Source organism: Hypanus sabinus, chromosome 11 (genome assembly GCF_030144855.1).
Source record: "Hypanus sabinus isolate sHypSab1 chromosome 11, sHypSab1.hap1, whole genome shotgun sequence".
Lineage (NCBI taxonomy): Eukaryota > Metazoa > Chordata > Chondrichthyes > Myliobatiformes > Dasyatidae > Hypanus > Hypanus sabinus.
In genome coordinates, this window is record NC_082716.1 from 60,740,537 (window position 1) to 60,764,234 (window position 23,698).

General features: G+C 39.4%; 1 protein-coding gene across 1 annotated transcript in view; it reads right to left on the bottom strand.

Annotated features, from left to right (window-relative positions):
• Nucleotides 1-21,917, bottom strand: part of gorab (golgin, rab6-interacting) — a 33,441-nt gene extending 11,524 nt beyond the window's left edge. Inside the window, exon 1 of the mRNA XM_059984449.1 lies at nt 21,748-21,917. Coding sequence (XP_059840432.1) covers nt 21,748-21,805 — 58 coding nt within the window. The 5' untranslated portion in view covers nt 21,806-21,917. The remainder of the gene's footprint in view (nt 1-21,747) is intronic.
• Between the last annotated feature and the right edge of the window lie 1,781 nt (nt 21,918-23,698).

Sequence of the window (23,698 nt, forward strand, 5' to 3'; positions counted from 1 at the left end):
CAGGTGACTGTTGTTTCTGTGCCAGACTGATATTTTGAAAAGTTTGTTGGTACTAAGGTTTGACCAGACGGCGTGTGATTGCTGGAGTTATTCATAATCCATCTAATTGAACAGGGTACGTTCCTCTACACTTTTACTAGTTGTATCTGCCCATGAAAACACTTTTGGATTCACATTCTTTTGACAACTTATACTTTATCATGTGGTCCCTGTCTGACATACTAATTTTCAGGTCCCCCCCCCCCATTTTTTTTTAAAAACTCAGTCTTTGTTTTCCTTATTCTCCAATTCCAGTTGTCTATTTTGGTGCTATTCCTTTTTGTCAATTCCAGTTGGACCTTTTGTCCCCTTTCGATGCAACTCATGCAATTGTTGCACCTAAACTCTGCCATACTTGATCCGACAGCACCTGCAAAGCCCCACGCAGAGACATTGTACAGTGAAATATGTCCGGTCTGTACGCGTTCTCCCCTACCCAGAACTGGTTCCAATAACCTTCAGCTCTAAAGCCCCACTGTCTGTACCATACTTTCAGCTGCACACCTTACTGTGCGAAAGTCTTAGGCTAGGGTGCCTAACACTTTTGCACAATACTGTAGTAATTTTATATATTACACTGCGCAGCTGCTGCTGCAAAAAATGTCATGACAAATGCACGAGATGATTCTGATATTGGTCTCTATTTTGGACTGAGTGGGAAGGGGGCAGGGGAGAGGAATTACGGGTGGGAAAAGGGAAGTGGGAAGCACCAGGGAGGCATTCTGTAATCAAATAAAATCATTTGTTTGGATTCAAATTACTTCGCCTGGTATCTCAGGGCTGGTGTGTCTGTATCTGCATTACCTCCCACTCCGGCACTCCTTTTCTGCCTCCTTTCCCAACATCTGTTGCTCCCTCCAGGTTTATAAACTGGCTACACATGTACAATTTTTGCACAGTGCTGTACAAGGCTGAGGTACCCTATTTCTACCGTTCCAGTTGCGTATATAGAGAGCAATATGGAGATTATCACCATTGTAGCCTTGCTCAATCACATTCCTAACTTCCTAAAGTTCCTTCATATGAACAAGAGATTATTACCAATGCAGATCTTGAGCTTTGTCTGTTCACCTTCCAGAACCTATTGCAATAGTCAAATTCTGGCACGTGGGAGACAAAATACTATGTCTTTACAAAGACTTTTTGCATCTTCTCATATGAGCCACTCAAATATTCTTAAGATGAAAAAGTGATTGTGGACTTCAGAAAGGGTAAAACAAGGGAACACAAACCTATCCTCACTGAGGGATCAGAAGTGGAGAGAGTGAGAAATTTCAAGTTCATGGGTGTCAATATCTCTGAGGATCTATCATAGGCCCAACATATCAATACAGCTAAAAAGGAGGAAAGACAGCAGCTATAGCTCATTATGAGTTTGAACAGATTTGGTTTGTCAACTGAAACACTCGAAAACTTCTACAGATGTACTGTGCAGAGCATTCTGACAAGCCGTATCACTGTCTTGGGTGGGGGGGGGGGGGGGGGGGAGGGGTATTCTACTGCACAGGACCGAAAGCAGCTACAGAAAGTAAGTAAGGATAATCAGCTCCATCTTGTGTACTAGCCTCTGTACCCAAGACATCCTCAGGGAGTGGTGCCTCCGAAAGGCAACGTCCATTATTAATGACCCCCATCTCCCAGGGCATGCCCTCTTTTCATTGTTACTGCCAAATAGGAGGTATCAAAGCCTGAAGGCACACACTCAGCGATTCAGGAACAGCTTCTTCCCCTCTGCCAAACGATTCCTAAATGGAAATTGATCTTCTGAACACTTCTTCACTTTTTAAATATATATTGTGTCTGATGATTAAAGACCCGAAACATCCTACGACCCCTGGTTCATCACTGAAGACGTGTCCAAGTAGCACCAGAAAGTGTATTCTACAACTAGAACTGCTAAGTTCACAATCACGACACATTCTGATTCCCCTTGTATCTCTGTTTTCTAATACTGTATCTGTATTACCTATTGTTACTTTACTGTTCAGGTGCATCATGTACAACAACAGGTACAGCTAGTTGCATTATGCATTGACTGGATGGAATAGTGACGCTGCAGGTGGTGCAAATATCTAAGCTCAGGTGCCCTGGTTTCTAATCACTGCTGCTGTGAAGAGTTTCTCCGTCCTCCCTGAAACTAAGTGAGTTTCCTCTGGGGTTGGTTTTTACCCACATTCCAAAAATGCACTAGTTATTCAGCAAACTGGCTTCTTCAAGTTGCCCCTGGGATGGCAGGAGACAGTGGAGGCGGGGGGGGGGGGGGGGAAATGCGGGAATTTATTATAATGAGCACAAAAGAGAGAGCAGGATTTATGGAAATACAGTATATGGTGAACTTATATTAAAGAGATTGTAGTGAATATAAACTTGATAAGGTTAATCAGGAAACTTTTGATTAGGAAATCTAAATAATGAAAATATAAAAAATCTATTAACAGGTACTAAAGGGATCTACAGTATTCGATTTACATTGCACAACTGGGTTGAACATCTGTCTGAAAAGATGAACTCAGTACATGTCTACCCTAAATGCTAGAGTCAGGTGCTTTGCTTTCACGGTGTAATTGAGTGTTGAGGATTCCTCCTCAATTTCAATTATCTTATAATTGTGTGTTTGGAACTGTAATTGTTTTCATTTGCCTGACTAGTTATGGCTGGTATATATTTTTATCTGAAGGCAGTAACAAAAATGAAGTTGCCATTTCTGAAATGAATGCTAGTCTACCACATCAAACAGCATGTACTTAATATGTAAGTCCATACTTCCACCGACATAGTGGGACTTGGATAGGAACAAAAACCAAGTTAGTCACTGACATATTGCTACCAGACTGTCAATTCTGCCTGCAAGGATGTAGAGAAGCAAGACAATATAGTATCTACACAAAGTTTGCCCTTCCAGTGGCATTTTTTCCTGTTTGACATAGACAGTTGGCAAATAATGGTTATGAGGCTACCCTGGAATAATTGTGCTGAATCGCTTACCAAATGGTGGATAGGAATGGTTTGAAATTTGGTACTTGCTCTTTTCCTTACAAAATGCAGGAAAGGCCTGAAGATCAGACATCTTTTGAACCAACAAACACTGAATGTAGATACGGCAGTTACTATACTTTAGTTATCAATTCCCACAAATGTATATATTCAATCGAATACTAAGAGTGCATCTAGACTTCTCCATTCTCCAGGATATCATTTATATTATCTCAACTAAGCCAACTGCTGACATCTGGTGGTTGAAACACAACTGCCCATCGATAATAGGACAAAGATGTCATTGCAGATGGACACACAGCAAATATAGCTTAGACTAACTAAAATGTGGGGAAGTGCAAAATTATCTTACTCAATGAAGTTTGTAAGATATTCGATTTCCTTTTTTATTTAATGTGAATAATAGTAATTCTATTAACTTGATTCGAGAAAATGATATTGTTCTTCAACACAGACCATTTAAGTTCCAAGCATAAAATTTCACACAGGCGAGCATAAGTTTTCAAAATCTAAGCTAATCTTAAGTCCTTCAAATCAGAATCCAATTCAAATGTAGTAATACACAAAGAGAATAAGGCTATTTTATATCTATGCACAAGATCTCTACCTAAGTGATTATTTCCAAACAGTAATGATTATAGAGAAAGCAAAGCAAACTCTTGCTCGATAAATAATTGTTCCATTATTTGAAACACTGAAAATACTTGCTAAAATAGCAACAATTAAAATTAATGAAGATGCTTATTCAATAACAGTACTTTGCAAATTGTTCAAATCACTGATTGATATGGTGTAAAATTATTGTACCAATCATTTCAAAAGAAAATCTAAAGATGCAAGTTTCACAATTTACCTGAATGGATAAATCATTGGATCACTGGCAATTTAAAACAACTGTCTGCTCTATTTGTTTTCAAACAACAATTAATTTAAGCAGACAGAAAATTCAGCTTGAAACACCATTTCCAACATGCAATGCAGTTCTTCTGCTCCCCTGGTAATTAGCTTGGCCACCAAATCAAACTGCAATACCTAACTCAGGTTTAGTAACTTTACTAAAAGCTCAAAAAAATGATAAACATTGCAAGTTCAATATTTTTCAGTGTTCATATCCTTTAATCGGGAAGAGCATTTAGTCATCATTACCAGAGATTGAACAATGTTCCCTTTGTTCTGCAATAATTTTAACAGAAATTATTTTGTTAGGTAATTTAAATAACCAAACAGCTACATTCAAATATCTTTGAGACATTTGCTTATCCACTCAAGTCACAACTTACATGCAATAGTCAACTTCCTTTTTATTCCAGTCTTCCAGTACCAGGATGTTTCAGTGCACAGCTGTATTTTTGCCCATACTGATCCTTTTTATTGAGAAGGATCTCTATAAAATCATATCCAAGTATAAAGTTTGTTGACGGTGTTTTAACATTCCATCTTCATTTATGGACACATCTGACTTAAGTAAAACAGGCTAAGATATTTGTGACTAGAAGTATTTTTATTTAAGTCTAACTTGATATTGGCTCCTTTGCTATGATTACTTATAAATCAAAGTCAGCCTTACTTAGAGGTCACATCCCAGCACAATCTTTTTACAATTAAATAGCTCAGTCTTCCGGAAGCCTGCTTGAGGGAGGAATTAAGCTACTTATTCAAGTACATGCATACGTACGATTTGTTCAGATGTGAACCTAACTGGCACCCGTTACATTTTAAGTTACTTATGGTTATTTGGTTATTGCTGTGGGGAGTCTTCTGTGCACGTGCTTTTCAAATCTACAAGTTTGACCTGAGGTCCTCAGAGAATAATTACAGCAAACATCACCAGATTCCGTGGTTACTTTTTTTTTAAAAAAAGGGAACACAGTAAGTCAAAACAAATTTAATAAAGTTTGATATTGTTTGTTAATTTATTTGTTTACATTCCTGGGGCAAGCAAAAGCAGAAAACATAGACTTTAAAAAAAAATACATATTAAGGCTTGATGGGCAATTCTCAACATCAGGGCCAGGATTAGATGAACACTTTTGTACTTCATGATACAGAAATTCAGGCAAAGAAGCTCAAGGGCCACTCATTTTACCTTAATGCCTCATTTGTTACCTAAAGACCAGCTGTTTTACCCTTATTTTGTAACTTTATTTTATAATTACAGCTATTTGGGAAACAGAGGCTCCAGCTGTGAGATAGGGGATCCCACTGTAAGAGATTGTACGTTCTCCCTGTGACCACCTGGGTTTCATACAGGTGCTCCGGTTTCCTCCCACATACCAAAGATGCACAGTTAAGCTTGGTGAGTTGAGGACAAGCTATGTTGGCACCAGAAACAGGCGCCACATGCAGGCTGCCACACACAATCCCCACCAATTTCAATTGATGCAAACAACATATTTCAATGTATGTTTTGATGCAATATGTAACACATAAAACTAATCGTTATCTCCTAAATCTCAAGGTAAAGTTCACTAAAACAAAACTTTCTCTAGCTCCAGAGCTGAGATGCAAAAATCCATTAAAGGACCATCACTGTCAGAGGAAATAGGTATAATTAATGTTTACACAATAATTTGTCATAGAACTTTACAAGTTTACTAAAATAAAAATGGAAGTAGAAATGTGTTGTTATTAAGTGGGAACATTTGCAGACAGATATATTCTTTGGGTGAAATAGATTAGAAAATAAGGGATTAACTGTCCAAGATCCCAGAAAGAATTAAGAACCTACTTTTCAAGTCATACTTGGGCCATGTGCAAATCGGCACAGGGTTAATAATTTCAGAGTGATAAATGTGTGGCTGAAAGACTGGTGTGGAAGAACTGGTTTTAAATTTGTGGGACCTTTGTCTTAGTATTGGGGAAGGAGCTGTTCCAATGGGACGTATCCTCCTAAACCATGCTGGAACCAGGTAATCACAATTAGGGCTATGGATAGAGCTTTAAATAGTAGTGTGGGTTCAATGGCTCGGGAAAGTATGGATAAAGTAAAAGGGAAGGAGAGTGCAGGAGAGGTTACTGAAGTCACCAGAATAAAAAAAGACAAAAAGATTAGGAAAGGGTAAGAATTTTAACTTCAAGCAACATGGAAATAAAATTGAAAAGAAAGGTGGTGAATACAGGACTGAAGGTCTTATACTTGAATGCATGCAGTTTACAAGACAAAGTAGATGATCTTGTAGTGCAGTTATGATATTATGGGCATCAGAGTCATGATTGATTGAAAGATCACAGGTGGGATTTAACATTCAAGAACACACATGATATCAAAAGGACAGGCAGGTGGGCAGAGGGGATGGGGTGACTTTGTTAGTAAAATAAATGAATGACCTGTAATAAATGACCTGTGCTCTTCCAGATTGAAGAAGAGGGTGGGGAACATCATAAAGGACTCCTTCCATCCTGCGCACGGACTGTTTGAACTGCTTCCGTCTGGTAGGCGCTTCAGATCCCACCAGCCTAAGACTAATAGGCACTGGAGAAGTTTTTTCTCTACTGCGGTCACTTTGCTGAACAAGTAACTGCCAATTAACTGTCGGCTAACTATTACTTGGATTGCACTACCTGTATGTATAACCTATATTTTCATTTATATTTATCATTATTATTGTTATGAGCAGAGAGACAACATCTGCCGGAAGTAAATTCCTTGTATGTGCACAGGTACTTGGCGATTAAAGTCTGATTCTGATTCTGAAATCAAATCCTTATAAAGAAGTGACATGGAACCAGAAGATGTAGATTCCTTGTGGATAGAATCAAGAGACAGAAGGGGTAAAAAGGCCCTGTTGGGAATTACATACAATCCTCCGAACCATAGCCAGGTTGTGGGGTATGAATTATACCATGAGATAGAAAAGGCATGTAAAAAAGACAATATTACAATAGCCATGGGGGATTTCAATATGCAGGTTGATTGGGAAAATCAGGTTGGTGCTGCATCACAAGAGAAGAAATTTGTGGAATGCATATGAAATAGCTTTTTAGGAACACTAGGGAAACGGCAATTGTAGATTGGATGTTGTGTAATGGACCAGATTTGATTAGGGAGCCTAAGATAAAAGAATCCTTAAGAGTCAGTGATCATAATATGAGTAGAAATCACCTTACAGTGGGGGAGGGGGTAGTGGGGGGGGGGCAAAAATAGTATGTATCAGTATTACAGTCATAAGGAAACAACAGAGACACAAGAGAGGAGCTGGGCAAAGATGATAGCAAGAGGACACTAGCAGGAATGATGGTAGGACAACAATGGGCAGAGTTTCTGTAAGTAAGTTGGAAGAGAAGATCAATTTATCCCAAAGAAGCAGCACTCTAAAGAGAGGATGGGGCAACCATGGCTGTCAAAGGAAGTCAAAGATAGCATTTTTGACTATCTTTGCCAAAGATAGCAAAGATAGGAAGTAAAAGAGAGGGCATACATAAAGCAACAATTAGTGGGAAGCTTTTAAGAATCAAGAGCAGGTGCTCAAGTGAGAGGAGCTAAAGACAGTGCCAGAGGCTTCTGTGGACCAGGGGAACTTTTTCCATTTTGTCCGTGAAATAGTTTAATTTCTTCTCTTCTCATGTCTCTTTCCCTTTTCAAGATGGCTGGAATCCTGTTGGTGTCCATGATCTACAGTTTCGGGTCAAACTACGTTCTTCCCAGACTGTGAGTTCTCGTTCTCGCAACTTGCCAAGCAGCCTGGTGATTCAGTATCTCCGACTGCAGCCTGGAGGCTGTGTCCCTTCAGGATGCGGTCCTGTAGATGATGATTCCTCGCCAATGTTGCTGACTGAAGCGTCGTGGGAGATTTAAACATCGAGAGAGCAGGCAGGGGATGTACGCTGCTGTCAAAAGAAGGTCTCTGTACTCGATCCCTCTCTCTCTCTCGATAGTGAGCGAGTCTGAGGGTCCTCAAGTCAGGGGAATTCAAATAAGCGATGCTGCAGATTGTAACATTGAAACAATGAACTGTTTGTCTCCCCTTCGTCTGTTGCAGGAAACCAGAAGATTTTTCAGATATTTCCAAAGTAAAATAGAGGCAAGTATGGTGAGAAGACTACTGGAAAATAACTGGGGACAAAGAAATGGCGGATAAACTAAGTATCTTGTGTCAGTCTTCATTAAGTACGCCAGAAATTCAAGAGTGTGAGGGGAGAAAAGTGAGTGTAGTTGCTATTACTAAGGAGAAGGACAGTTGAAAAGTCTCAAGGTAAATAAGTCACTTGGACAGGATAGACTACACCCGGGGTTTCTGAAGCAGACAGCTGAAGAAATTGTGAAGGCATTAATAGTGATCTTTCAACAATCACTAGAATCTGGAATGGTTCCGGAGGACTGGAAAATTGCAAATGTCACTCCACTCTTTACTAAGGGAAGGAACCAGAAGAAAGGAAATTAATAGGCCAGTTAGGCTGACTCAGTGGCTGGGAAGATGGGATCTGTTATTAAGGATAAGGTTTAGGGCTAACTGGAAGTACACGATTAAATAGGACAAAGTCAGCCTGGTTTCCTTGAGGGGCAATCTTGCCTGACAAATCTGTTGGAATTCTGAGGAAATAACGGGCTGGATACAAAAGGAGTCAGTGAATGACGTTTACTTTGATTTTCAGAAAGCCTTTCACAAGATGCTGCACATGAGGCTGCTCAATAAGGTCAGAGCCCACGGTGTTACAGAAAAGATACTAGCATGAACTGAATATTGGCCGACTGTCAGGAGACACAGAGTGGGAATAAAAGGAGCCCTTTCTGGTTGGCTGCCAGTGACGAAAGGTGCTCTGGAGGAGTCTGTGCTGCGTCTGCTACTGGCCATGTTATACATTGGATGATGCAGCTGATGGTTTGTGGCCAGGCTTGTGGCTGATACAAAGATAGGTGGAGGGCCGTGTAAGGTTGAGAAGCAGGGAGTCTGCAGCAGGACTTGGAACCGATTATGAGAATGGGCAAAGGAGTGGCAAATGGGAGTCCAAGTGCAGGATTCCCCAAATGTTAACTGGCAGGTTGTGTAGGTGATAAGGAAGGCAAATGCAATGTTAACATTCATCTTGAAAGGAGTAGAATATAAAAGCAAGGATGTAATGCTGAGGCTTTATAAGGCATCGATCAGACCACATTTGGAGTATTCTGAGCAATTGTGGGCCGCACATCTGAGAAATGATGAGCTGGCATTGGAGAGGTCCAGAGGTGGTTTACAAGAATGATCCCAGGAATGAAAGGGTTAACATATGAAGAGGGTTTGATGGCTCTGAAGCTTTACATACTGGAATTTAGAAGAATTGGTGGGGGTGGGGAGGGAGAGAAGAAACCTCATTGAAACCTATCGAATATTGAAAGGTCTTGATAGAGTGGATGTGGAGAGGATGTTTCCAGTAGGAGGAAAGTCTAGAACAGGCATGGGCAAACTACGGCCCGGGGGCCATATGCGGCCCGTTAAGCTTTTTAATCCGGCCCGCAGAACTTGATGAAATTATATTAATAAACGTTGTTAACGTTTTTTGCCCGCAATTCTGGCGTTTTCCCAATATATGACGCACTCTATATACATTGACCTTTGTTGAGGTGCAGCGTATTACTCCACATTTGTGCTTTACTCTTTGTTCGGCTCGACCTATTTGTGTGAACAGGCGTTCAGCGTCATGAACATCAACAAAGCCAGCCACAGATCCAAGTTAACTGACCAACACCTCAGATCCATCCTGAGAATCGCCACAACAAAACTAAATCCAGACTTTGATGCGCTGGCTAAAAAGGGAGACCAACAACACTGTTCCCACTGAAATTAAAAATAAGTTTCTTCGTTGTGTTATGTAAAAAATGCATTTGAAAATATTTTTTTCAATAAGCCTTACATGTTACATGTCATTTCTGTTAAGTGATGGACATGAGTAGTGCGCAGGTGCACGTACGTTCTCAAAATAAAAAATGCGCTCCAGATCAAATAACGTGCTCTGCATACTGGCGCGCTGTCACTGTTCTGTCCTTGTGCTGGTCGTTGTTGAGTTTTGGCACAGGGGACAATTGAATAAGAAGAAGCAGGACAAGTAGACCTGCATCTCCTACCATTTTTGAAATAAAGACAGTCAGGAGGAGAGTGATGATGATAATGTCTTGAAGGATAACAGAATTTTCAGTGCTTTAAAATAATAACTGTTACTATTAAAAAAAGCTGTATTTTATTCATTTAATTTTCAGTGTTTTAAAAGTCATTTCAATAAATAGCTAAATACCATGGGTCTTCAAAGACAGATATTTTGTTGTAATGCATTTGTTCATTTTCAATTGAAATCAAAGCACATGTTTTCTACATATCCCATGATATTTTATTTTCTCTTATGAGGTGTATTACCAAAACACTCCGTCCACCTGCTCCTGGTCCGGCCCCCCTGTCATATTTTAGAACCCTTTGTGGCCCTCAAGTCAAAAAGTTTGCCCACCCCTGGTCTAGAACCAGAAGGCACAATATCAGAATAGAAGGATGTTCCTCTAGAACAGAGATTATGAGGAATTCTTTCAGCCAGTAGTTGGTCAATTTGTGCAATTCATTGTCAGATGGCCTTTGAAGCCAAGCCATTGGGTATACTTAAAGTGGAGGTTGATAGAGGCAGGAAAATGGGGTTGAGATGAAAAATAAATCAGACATGATTGAATAGTAGACCAGACATGATGAGCTGAATGGTCTGATTCTGCTTGATGTCTTATAGTCTAAACCTTATTTCAGTAATTCCATTATACAGTTGTGTTTCACTTCACTGTTCAATGGATTAGTAGTTTAAATTTTGTATACCTTAACAGAAAACATACTCAGAGTAGACCATTGATTGATCTCTCCCATTGTCAGATAAACCTCAATTTATTCAGCTTTGTTTGCCATCAGTATATCAGCAGCAACATTTGTAAAATACTGTGGGTTTGAAAACCACCATTGAAATGATTGCAAGCAGGGCAGTGGATGGAAGAAATGTGCACAAATCCACCAAGGATGATATGCAAAAAAAATGGTCATCTGCCTTTAGGTCATCTGATGAATGGGACTGCCCAATGGACTGGTTTTGTACTTAAATGTATAATTGCACATCCTTAATCTCATCTCTACTCCTGTTACTCCTGTTGGTAATTATTTGTCAAAACCTTGCATACTTATTCATTTCCCTCAACTTCATCTCTTGAGCTACACTGGAGCTTTCCTTCCTTAAGCTTTCCCACGGGATTGAGGATGACTTCCTTCTGATATTAGAAATTAGAATTTTCATTTCTTATTGGCAAGTTATCAAAATTCACCAAGAAAAAAAAAGCAAAATATTCTTAATATTTGAGAACTCCAGACTGGCCAAAATTTAGCAAAAGTGCACTGCCAAATGCATTTACTTTTACTCTAAATAATTTGCCCAGGGAATTACCTTCCAAGTCAAGAAGTCAATCTGAAATACCAAAGATTAAAAAAAACATTAAAGCACAAAAGGCAACCTCACTATTGTATTTTGAAAGCCACAAATTTGTGGAAGAAAAACCGAAGAAAGGAGCTGGAAAGAGTTCTGTCAACAAAACAGTCAGAAAAAGAATTGAAATTAATCTTTACGTTATATGAACAAATGTCAGGAGAAAAGTGGGCTAAGGAGCACTGCCTCGTATCGAATTCAACAAAGGGAAATATTCCCCAAAAAGTAATTTAGGTAAAATTTAACACCTCTTTTCACAATTTCCAGATTCTGAGAGCCACTTGGAATTAAGTAATCAGTTTCAAATTGCAACCAGACTAAACCAAGAACTTAAAAATAAATTTGACCCAATGATGTGAGCATGACCTCATATGTAGTCTGCCATTAGTAAGAAAAGGCATTTTATAACTATTTTACAATGGCAATATGAATTTTAGATACAGAAATACAGATGCTGAAAATCAGAATTAAAGAAAAATGCAAGGTTATCAACATATCAAACTGCTCCTGTTTAGCTATAACACCGGCACTCTTTGCAAATTATGCCAGCTCTAACAAGATTCTACCAATAGAAACAGCATTTCAAAAGAATTGCTCCTTTTGTGATTCCTTAGTTTGCTCTTCTGTCACCGGCCTGTCAAGTGGCATTTTCCCATACAACCAAAGGTGTAACACCTGTTCTTTTATTTCTTCTCTTTCCACTTGCCAAGGACCCAAAGCTTTTCCAAGAAAAAACAAAGCTGACTTTTGTTCTGAAAAGCTGCAAAATGAAATAATTTATTGTGCCATTTCAGAATTTTTATTTACATTATTCAGTCCAGTTAAAAGACTAATTGTAGCTGTATTAAATATTCATGATTTCTTACGAAGTTTGTTCTTACATTAGTTTTTGTAACTAATAGTGATTTTCATGTCTTGCAATGCATAGCTACCATAAAATAACACTTCTTACCACATGTATCAGTGATAATAAACCTGATTCAGGAGCAGTAACCTTTTGTTTCCTAGTCACTTTCAACGAAGTACACGCACAACTTAGTATCTTGTAAAATGAATGGATATTTTACAGGCAGTCCCCAGGTTACGTACGAGTTTCGTTCCTGAGTCTGTATTTAAGTCGGATTTGTATGTAAGTCGGAACAAGTACATCTGGTATTATTTAGCGTCAGTTAGTCAAATGTTTGTCTTTGTATATAGTATATATTTTGCCTTTCTATGTATGCATTAAAAAACACTTAAGAAATGTATGTATTCCAATAATTAAACCACTGTGTTGCTTAGTAATAATTGTAGCTTTTATCGGGGCAGGGCTTTTCACATGCTCCATAATTCTCACTTTATCCGTTATCCTTTAAAATTGTTCCAATCGTTGACCGACTGTAGCCTAATGCTTTCCTAATGACCGATGGTGTTTCACTTCTTTCCAAATGCTTTATTAGTTCCACTTTATTTTCAATTGTGATCACTACCCGTCAATGGAACAGAAACACTGCCGGCGTTAGGTCCTGACCTGCACCGGCTCCCGAGGTCCACTGGGTCCTAACAACCACTGCACTGAGACAGGCTGAATGGGACAAGTGGGGGCTATGCTGGGTTTGGGTATTTGATCCTCCACAATATTCCACGTGGGAATTTAAACAGGAGGTGGCAGTGTTTTTTTTACAAGGTCGAGTTGTGAGCTCGGCATCAACCCGGCACGGATGGTATGGGAGTCACTGGATCAACATCAACCCGGTACAGGAGCGATCTGTCACTAAATCGAACTCAGGAACCTCCGTTCTCGAGCCCAGCACTGATCTCACTGTGTCACCGGCCGACCGGAATGGGGGGTAGGATCAGGGTGAACCTTACTAAGAAAATTTTATGCCAAATACAAAGTTAAACACTCAACACAGTGTCAATGGCAACAACTTAAAATGGCAGACGGCGTCGGGATCTGACAAAATGGCGGACGGTGTTCTCCTTCCTCGGTTCATAAGTACGAGTTGTTCATAATTCGGACATTCGTAACTCAGGGACTACCTGTATTCCTATTTTGTGATTGAAGCAGTTTTGAAATATACACAAACCCGGTGGCTCCTTTGAAAATATACTTATATAATAATCCACTTTAGGAACTTTTTATCTCATGTTCCTGTTATTTATTGCTATTTATTTATATTTGCATTAGCACAGTTTGTTGTCTTCAGCACTCTGGTTGATCTTCCATCGATCCTGTCAGTTACTTTTCTATAGATTTGCTGAGCAGGACCACAGGGAAATGGGCCTCAAGGTTATATATGGTGACATACATGTACTTTGATAATGAAATTTATTCTGAACTTTAAGCTTAAATGAATAATGTTAATGTTTAATCTGTCATCATTGAAAATCTGCTTGTATCAAGACAAACAGTGGCTGATACTGAACTTCCTTGATTTTGCTTCACCAGCTTTCCACTATACATTATATAGTGGAGCCTTAATATCACTAAGACCTTAAACTGTGACTCTGCTAGCAAAGTGGGAGACAGAGACTGTTACCTATTTCCTTACCAGCAACCCTACACCCCCAACACCACCACCATTAATCCTCACAAAAGCATAAATGTGTTACCACTCTGGAACAAGACAACATTTTAGAAACCAATGAAGTTCTCTCACATGGACTTGACCAGCCGAAAGAACATAAATTTTGCAGAGATTTTCTTCAGTTGAAGCTAACCAAGTTTCTAGTTGTTACTGTTTTTCACTGGTATGCTGCAACTACAAATCAGTGTTAACTATGATGTATTGAGTATTGAAGTAATTCCCTGCAATTCTGAATCATGCTGACTCCCTAAAGCACTGCATATATTCCAGGAAAATGAGATTCAAATTAACAGCTCTAAAATAAATCCACCAATAGGGTGGTTTATTATTCCTGAAATAGCCACTCTTCTTCAGTACACACAGCACCACACATGAAAGACAGTTATATCAGGCAACATCTTTCATTTCATTAAAATTCTATAAATAAATTAGAAGAATGATTCAAAACTATTCACTTAAATTAAAAGAATGATTCACTTCAAAACTACAAGATTATGAATGAATGTATCTTTCCAGTAGTATATTCAAAAAATGGCAATTCATATGTTTTGGTCATGTTCAAGCCTTGAAAAATATTGGAAAGATGTAGTTCAAACCTTTTCTGTACTTTTTAAAGTTAACTTTAAGCCCAATCCTTTAACTGCCCTATTTGGTACTTTTTGAGGAAAGAACTATAATTTTGCAGCCTTCTCATTTGCGTGTACTGGCTTTTATTTTTCTTATGGCTTGGAGGGAAGTCTTGCTTCAATGGAAGGAGATTGCCCCCGTCCCACACAATGGTTATGTGATGTTATGTCATGTTTAAATCTAGAGATTTGTTGATTGATTTCTGATACTAACCAAGATTTTCAAACATTATGGAGACCCTTTCTGAACTATTTTAAAAATCTTTGAATTGTTATTATAATATAGATCTGGGCTATTATTATAAAACACAATATGGTAAAGTGCTCTTTTCTTTTTCTCTTGTTTTTCTTTCTCCAACCAGCTTTGTCTTGGTAGGGGGCATAGATTTTTTAAATAATATAATTAACAATACTAGTACATTTCATCATTCAATTTATCTTATTTGATAGATCATCAATATGGGATACTGTGATTGTATCATTGTGATTTATATATAGTGCATTTTGTGCTAACTCATTTTGATTTATAAGTATCCTTATGAACTCTGTATTTGTGTATATCAAATTCAAGAAAATATTGGAAAAAGGAAGAAAAAATGTCCATATTGTCATTAAAATGAAAGTATAATTGCCTACTTAAGTTAAAGAAAACTCCAAAATAAGGTTACTGTTCTGGTTCACTATTCTTCCTCAGCCAACGGCACTCAAAACTGATTCGACCAGAAGACATAGGAGCAATACAAGGCAATTCATCCCATCGTGATTCTACCACCATTCCATCATGGCTGACTTTTTATCCCTCTCAACCCCATTCATCTGCCTCCTCCGATAACCTTTAACACCCTGACTAATTAAGAACTTATCAACCTCTGTTTTAAATATGCTCAGTAACTTGGCCTCCACAGCTGTCTGGGGCAATGAACTCCACAGATTCATTACCCTTTATCTAAAGAGATTCCTCCTCAACTCTCAGAAATAGACATCCCTCTATTCTGAGGCTGTGCTCTCTGGTCCTCAAGTCACCAACTAAAGAAACATCCTCTCCACAGCCACTTTATCATGGCCTTTTAAAAATCAATAGGTTTCAATGAGATCTGCCCCCCCCCCCCCACCTCATTCCAGCAAGAACAGATCCAGAGCAATCAAACCCGCCTCATATCCTTTCATTTTGGAATCAGTCCCCCGCAACTCCTCTGGACCTCTCAAATGCCATTGGATCTTTTGTTAGATAAGGGGCACAAAACTACTCACAATACTCCGGGTCTGACTAATGCCTTATAAAGCCTCAGTGTTCCATTCTTACTCTTATATTCTAGCCCTCCCAAAATGAATGCCAACATGACATTTGCTTTCCTTACCAACCTCTAAACTAATCTTTAGAAAACTCTGCACAAGGACTCCAAATATCTTTGCACCTCTGATTTTTGAATTTTTCCCCCATAATCTATTCCTTCTTCCAAAGTGCATGACTACACTCTTCCCCACACTATATTCCACCTGCCTTTTCGTCGTTCATTCTCTTATTCTGTCCAAGTCCTTCTTCAGACTCTCTGCTTTCTCAACAGTACCTGCCCCTCCATGTATCTTCATGTAGTCTGCAAACTTGGCCACAAAGCCATCAATTCTATCATCCAAAATCACTGACATAATGTGAAAAGAAGCAGTCCCAACACTGATCCCTGAAGAATGCCATAAGTCACCAGCAGCCAACCAGAAAAGGCTCTGTTTATCCCCACTCTTTGCCTCCTGCCACTCAGACAATCTTCTACCATGCTTGTACCTTTCCTGTAAATGGACTAGCACTGTGGGCTCTTGTTCATGTGCGCATTCTGTTAAAGACCTTCTGAAAATGGAAGTAAACAACATCCACTGATTCTCCTTTGTCTATCCTGCCTGTTATTTTCTCAAAGAATTGCAACAGATTTGCCAGGTAAGATTTCCTCTTCCGGAAACCATGCTGACTACAGCCGACTTTATCATGCGCCTCCAAATACTTCAATAATGGACTCCAACATCTCTTCCCAACCATTGAAATCAAGCTAAATGGCCTATAATTTTCTTTCTTCTGCCCCCTCCCTTCTTAAGGAGTGGAGTGACATTTGCAATTTTCCTTTCTCCAGAACCATTCCAGAATCTAGTGATTCTTGAAAGATCACTACTAATGTGTCTGCAATCTCTTCAGCCACTTCTTTCAGAACCTTGGAGTGTAGTCCATCTGGTCCAGGTGACACCTATCTTCAGCCCTTTCAGTTGAATCTCTCCTTAGTAATAGCAAATACACTCTCTTCTGCCCCTTGACACTCATATTTCTGACATGCTGCTAGTGTCTTCCACAGTAAAGACTGATGGAAAATACTCATTTTCTTCCGTTATTTCTTTGTACCCCATTACCACCTCCCCAGCATCACTTTTCAGTGGGCCGATATGTAATCGCGCTTCTCTTTTATTCTTTGCATATCTGAAAACTTTTTGGTATCCTCTTTCATATTATTGCCTAGCTTACCTTCTGATCCCATCTTTTCTCTCCTTATGGCTTACTTCTGTTGTTTTTTTTTTAAAGCTTACCAATCCTCCAACTTCCCATAAATTTTTGCTATATTGTAGGCCCTCTCTTATCCTTTTACCTTGTCTTTGACTTCCCCTGTCAGTCACAGTTGCCTCATCCTCCCTTTAGAACATTTAATCATTTTTGGGATGCAACTATCCTGTGCTCTCTGGCTTGGTGTTTTTTGGACTTTGTTATACGCAAAATTAAACTTTTTTTCATTGATTCTACTACATTTCTTTGTTTGACTGAATGTTTGCAAGAAAATGTATTTCAGGGTAGCATACACATACTCTGATAATACATTTTGAACTTTAAACAGATGGCACTTCCATATTAGAGACAACTCCAGTGGCAATCTGGGCTAAACAACGGACAAAGCAGTTACACAAACAAAATTATTCTCTTTGGACTGCATAAGTGGAACATGACAGTACTTTGGAATCTTCAGTTGCAATAGATTTATCTATTTGCTGTCTTAAAGCCAAGCTTCAAAATCTGCAAGTTTAATAAGACATCAAATAACATATATTCACAACACTTCAGGAGCAAGGAGTGTCATTCCCAACATACTCCTCCCTCAACCATCACAATATAGTTTCATAGGTTTTGTTTCATGGAAAATAAATTCCAGGAAGGGATCCACCGTGAAGCACATCCTCCCCTTACCCCCAATTTCTGCTTTCCACAGAGATCGCTCCCTGCACGACTCCCTTGCCCATCCATCCCTCCCCGCTGATCTCCCTCCTGTTACTTATCCTTGCATACAGAACAGGTGTCATACCTGCCCTATACCTCCTCCCTCACTATCATTCAGGGCCCCAAACATGATATAGATGGGAGGCCGCTTTGTCAAGCACCTACGCTCCACCCGCCAGAAAAAGTACAATCTCCCAGTAGCCACCCATTTTCATTGTTTCCCATTCTGATTTGCCAGTCCATGGTCTCCTCCACTGTCACAATGAGGCCACACTCACGTCAGAGGGGCAACACCTTGTATTCATCTGGGTAGCCTCCAACCTGATGGCACGAACACTGATTTCTCAAACTTCCGGTAATGCCCCCCTTCCTCTTCTTCACCATTCCCATCTTTCACTTTATCTCCTTACCTGCCCATCATCTCCCTCTGGTGCTCCTCCCCTTTCCCTTTCTTCCATGGTTTTCTGTCCTCTGGTATCAGATTCCCCCATCTCCATCTCTTTCACAAATTGACTTCCCAGCTCTTTACTTTACCCTCCCCCTCTCCCGGTCTCACCTATCACCTACTGCCTCGTACATCTTTCTCCTCTCCTCCCACCTTCTTACTCATGACCTCATCTCTTTTTTCCAGCCCTGATGAAGGGTCTCAGCGGAAAGTTTACTCTTTTCCCTAGATACTGCCTGGCCCACTGAGCTCCTTCAGCATTACTAAAATAAATTGATAGTTTGTATTGGTTGGAAAAGGAGATACTTAAGATATGTCAGCTCATGACTACATACCTTGAATTACCAAGTGTGTTTTACCATGGGATGCAATTTTAGGAAGGATACACTTTTTGATTTTCAAAATTTCACTGGAATTATCTGGTATGGTGCTAATGACAAGAGATGCAGTCGTAAGGTTAGACTGGAGAAGCCGTTTTCTTCTCCTTGGTAGAGAGGGTAGATAGAGAAGTTGATGGTTCAAGGATTAAGTGTAAAGACATCTGATTCTTGAAAGATTAAATTGGAGAGGGCAAGAGAAGGAAAATTTGATAAATGACCCCTTTGCCATATCAATATGAAAAAAATGCATCTGAATATTACAATATAATATTACAATATAATATTGCCAAACTGCAGTCGACTCTCAGTTGAGCAGCTTGCTCATTTAAGAAACAGTGAGTATAACTCCTCAAGGTTTAAGAAAGCTACAAGGATAAGTTTGGATCTTGCAGGAGAGTATTAACTTGGGGCAGCAACTGATGAGTGCAATACACAGGAACCAGGTGAATTAATGGGGAACAAATGATCTTGGGCAAGTCTACACCACACAGTGGAGAGTATTTATAAAAACTAGTTGCACGGAGTATAGGTCAGGTATGTTTCAGTAAGGATGGACAGATAAAGTTGGGAGGTAATAGAACTTTGGATTATGAGAGAGTTGTATAATTTAGTCAAGAAGAAAAAAAGCAAATACAAGGTTCAGAAAGGTAAAATTGAGCAGAACCCTTGAGAATTGCAAAGAAGGGAACTAAGAAAGCCAAAATGGGCCATGTGAAGTCCTTTAGCAAGCAGCATTAAAGAGAATCCCAAGGTTTTCAATGTACACATCAAGAGCAAGAGGATAAGAAGGGAGAGTGTTGTGCCACTCAAGGATAAGGGAGTATGTTCTTGATGGGTGAGCTCCTTAATGAGTGCTTTTCATAGGTACAGGTATCTACCAAGGCAAGGATGTAGAGGGTAATGAGATTAGTGTGGAGTGTACTGATATTCTAGGGCATTTTTAGATAAAGAAAGTGGTAGTCTTGGGTCTCCTTAAGAACGATAAAGTGGATAGGTCCCCAGGGGCTGATAATGTGCCACGATATTTAGAGGCAAGAGACAATATTGTTAGGACCTTCACATGGATATTTTCATCCTCCCCACTCACAGTAAAGATCCCAAAGGATTGACAGGTAATTAATGTTGCACAGAGGGGAAATTTGGGAAAATACTGGAAACCATAGCGTAGCGTGTTTCATGTCAGTGGAAGTGAGTGGAGAGGAATTTTAAGGATAGGATTTATGAGCATTTGAAAAATCATGGCATAATTAGAAATAGCCAGCATGGCTTTGTGTGGGACAAATCTTGCCTTCCTGAGAGATTTTTTTAAAAAGATGACTGAGGAAGGTTGAACTGTAGAAGTTATCTGTGGATTTTAGTTGTGTGTTTGTTAAGGTCCCTCACAGTAGGCTCATCTAGAAGATTAAGATGCAGGGGATCCACAGTGACATTGCGGTGGTCGAGGAGACTTGTTCTGGCTGGAAATCTATGACCTGTGGAGCTTTGCAGAGATTCTTACAGGGTCATATATTTGCGATGCATATAATTAACAGATGAAAATGTGGATAGGTGGTTTAGTAAGTTCACAGATGATACAAGGATCGGTGGCCAGATAGAAGGTTGCCAAAGGGTGCAGTGGGATATAAATTGGCAAATAACTGACAGATTGAGTTTGTTGAGGTTATACACTTTGAGAGATCAAATATAAAGGAACAGTTAAAGGCAGAAGTTTGAATTCTGTTAAATGTAAAGATAGATCTAGGGATTCATCTCCATGGCCCCCTGAAAGAGGCTGCACAAATTGATAGGATGATAAAAGTGATGCAGGGCAAGCTTGCCTTCATGAGACAGGAGGTCAGGATATCACGTTGCAGCTTCATAAAACTTTGTTTAGGTCGCATCTAGAGTTCAACATTAATTTCTGCTTGCCCAAAGTTGAGGCTTTGGAAAGGGTGCAGAAGAGGTTTACTCCATGCTGCATGGATTATGGGACTATTGGGACTTAAGGGTGACCCGACAGAAGTTCAAGTTTATGATACATAGAACACACAACCTGCATCTTTCTCCCAGGGTTAGTGTCTAATACTGGAGGGCACATACTTAATGTGGGAGGGGCAAGTGTGCGGAGCAAGTGTTTTCCCCTAGAGTGGTGGCTGTACTGTATGGACGGTAGTGGAAGGCAATATGAAAGAGGGGTTTAACGATTATTAAATATGCACGTGGACATGCAGCAAATGGAGAAATAAGGACACTATAAAGGCAGAAAGTAGTAGGTGTTTAAATACTAGTTTAATCAGTTCAGCACATCATCATGGTCTGAAGGCTGTGTTCTTGAGTTGGACTGTTCTTTACCGTGTAAAATACCCACATTTCCAAAGCAACTCCAAGCCTAGTTTCCAGATGCTACAGTAGGAATACTTTGGAGTAAAAGTACAACGGATGAAAGCCCACACGCTTATTTGCAAACAAGAGTTGCAACCAACTGTAATACTGTTCCGTAAGCGTTTCCAATTGCGCTTTAAACAAAACGTGCGAATCTGACCAGACAAAATAATCAGAATTCTAGAGTATATAGAAAAGGGTACCATTGGAAACAACTTCTAATTATAATCGAGTTTAATAATCAAGCTATAGATTTGCAAATACTTGACTGCCTTTAAATGTGTTGCAAGGTGTGCTTACACTATTCAGAGACCTTCTCCTCCATTACACTAGCTCACTGTTATAGTATAGATTATCCTGAACAAGTGTAATTATCCTTTCTAATATCAGACAATTAGGCCTTCCACTCATGGCACAAATCGCTGAGCCGGACCATCAGAACTTCAGCACCTATTATTACTTATGGGTATCATTTATTTTTACTAAATAAAAGACAAGATAGTTAAAACGTATTGCCTCTTTAGAATTCGCCCTCCAAGCAGTATAGGTACACAGGCCCAAGAAGATGCAGTAATAGGAAAAGTTCATGGGCAAAACGTTCAGAACTGATAGCGACTTCAGGAGTGTTCTTTAACAAATCAGCAAACTCACACTTTAAAGTGCACATTTTTACCTTTCAACTGCTTTATTCGCGTCACCTCCTCGTCAGAAAATCCTGCCCAACCAGCCATATCTTCTACACAATAAACCTAAAGAGGAAAACTGCCGCCGCAGACACAGTATACTAAGGCCTAACCGCTCAGAGACGAAGCAATAGACATGCGTACAGAGCGACGAGTGCGTGGCACTAGTTCGACTATTTGTAAAGTTTAATAGCTTTTGGGAGAACAACATAAGGTGCATTATCGCCACCTACTGAGTTGGAGTTCGGTGCAGAGACGGGAAGTATACCCACTAAATTCCCACCCCCCAAAAAATCTCAGAAAATTTTAGCAAATCTCCTGCTTTTCAGGCAGTCAAATGCTTAAATATATTACAATGGCAATGATATCTTAACAAACTTTTCATGTTAAACTGTATCTCTCCCGGCAATTCAGCAATTAATGTTTCCTTTGCACCTCATAGGAACTTCATTCAAACAATATATGCAACATTGTCAAGTACTGTACCCGCTCAACAAATGCCCGCATCATGCATAATAATTCTGAACAAGGAATTATTCAACCTGGTGTAACAAATACGAACATGTTTAAGTCTTCCCTCCTTTTATACCCATCTCCCAGTTGAATTCTCATTATCCTCTGCATTTTATGTCAATGATATCCTTTCTCTTCCTTATTCAAACCTTGTTGTCACAATGATCGAACAGACATTTTAATTATGGTTTTCACCTACCCTTTATGCAAAATCACCATTACATGTATCTCCTTAATGTTCAGTTACGTAATTATGTATGTTGTCTATTTAATATTTCAATAATATATAAAAAATATATATAGCATGATTAAGCCTTCTTGTTCATTTAAATAATTAATTATGGGTTATACAATTGGCCCTCTTTATCCGAGGGGGATTAGACCACCTGTGGATTCCAAAAAAAAACGAGGATGCTCAAGTCTCTTATATTAAATGGCGTAGTATTTGCATATAACCAACACACATCCTCCTGTATACTTCATATCATCTCTAGATTACTTATAATACCTAATACAATGTAAATGCTATGTAAATAGTTGTTATACTGTAATGTTCATGGAATATTAACTAGAAAAAAAACTGTACATGTTCCTCTCGCTCACAACACAAGCAGCGAACACTGTCTTCTTTCTGCTTTATTGTGTGAATGCCCGATTCATCTCCGACCTCACGCCCCACTTTGGAACGCGACATGCCACTTTTCAAAAGATCTTATATCGGCGAGTGATAGCACTTTAGCCTCCCTCCTGGCCTTTGAGGAATTGCTTTGACCACTTAATTACTTTTTAGGAGACATTTTGTTTCACAGGACCAAAATAGCGAACGAATGAGATGTGAGGCGAATAATGCTCGAACAACGAGTGCTCGAAGAGCTCTTATGGGTTTTCTCAATTTGTGGTTGGCACATGCGGAACTTGCAGATAAGCAGGGCTGACTGTATGTCCAATATGCTTTCCAACCCAGAAGCACAGAACACCTATTTGTCCTCTGTGGGGTAATGGATATTGGACCAAGAATGGACCATGGTCCTTAGAGAAAGCATGAAATTGACAAAAACATTGGTCCAACTAAAACAGTTTTGGTAGACAGCATTTCTGAGAAAGCTTCTGATACGATAATCAGACAGATACTTACAAAATGTGGCGTACTTTTAAGCTGGAAGGGAGTTCAAGGAGCTTCAGGAAATTTGCAAGCATTCGGCTTTTGTGAGTATAAAGAACCAAAATCTACTTTGTGTGCATTGAGGTTATTACATGAACTTCAAGTGAGAGACAAAAAGCTGTTTATAAAAGTAGATGCAAAGACCCAAGCCCAGTGGGATGAATGGAAGGCCAAAATGAAAGGAGTCAATGGAGATACAAAAACAGAGATTCATCAGATGATATTGTGGATGTGGGAACCAAGAGGAGAGATCCGATCGTAAAGGG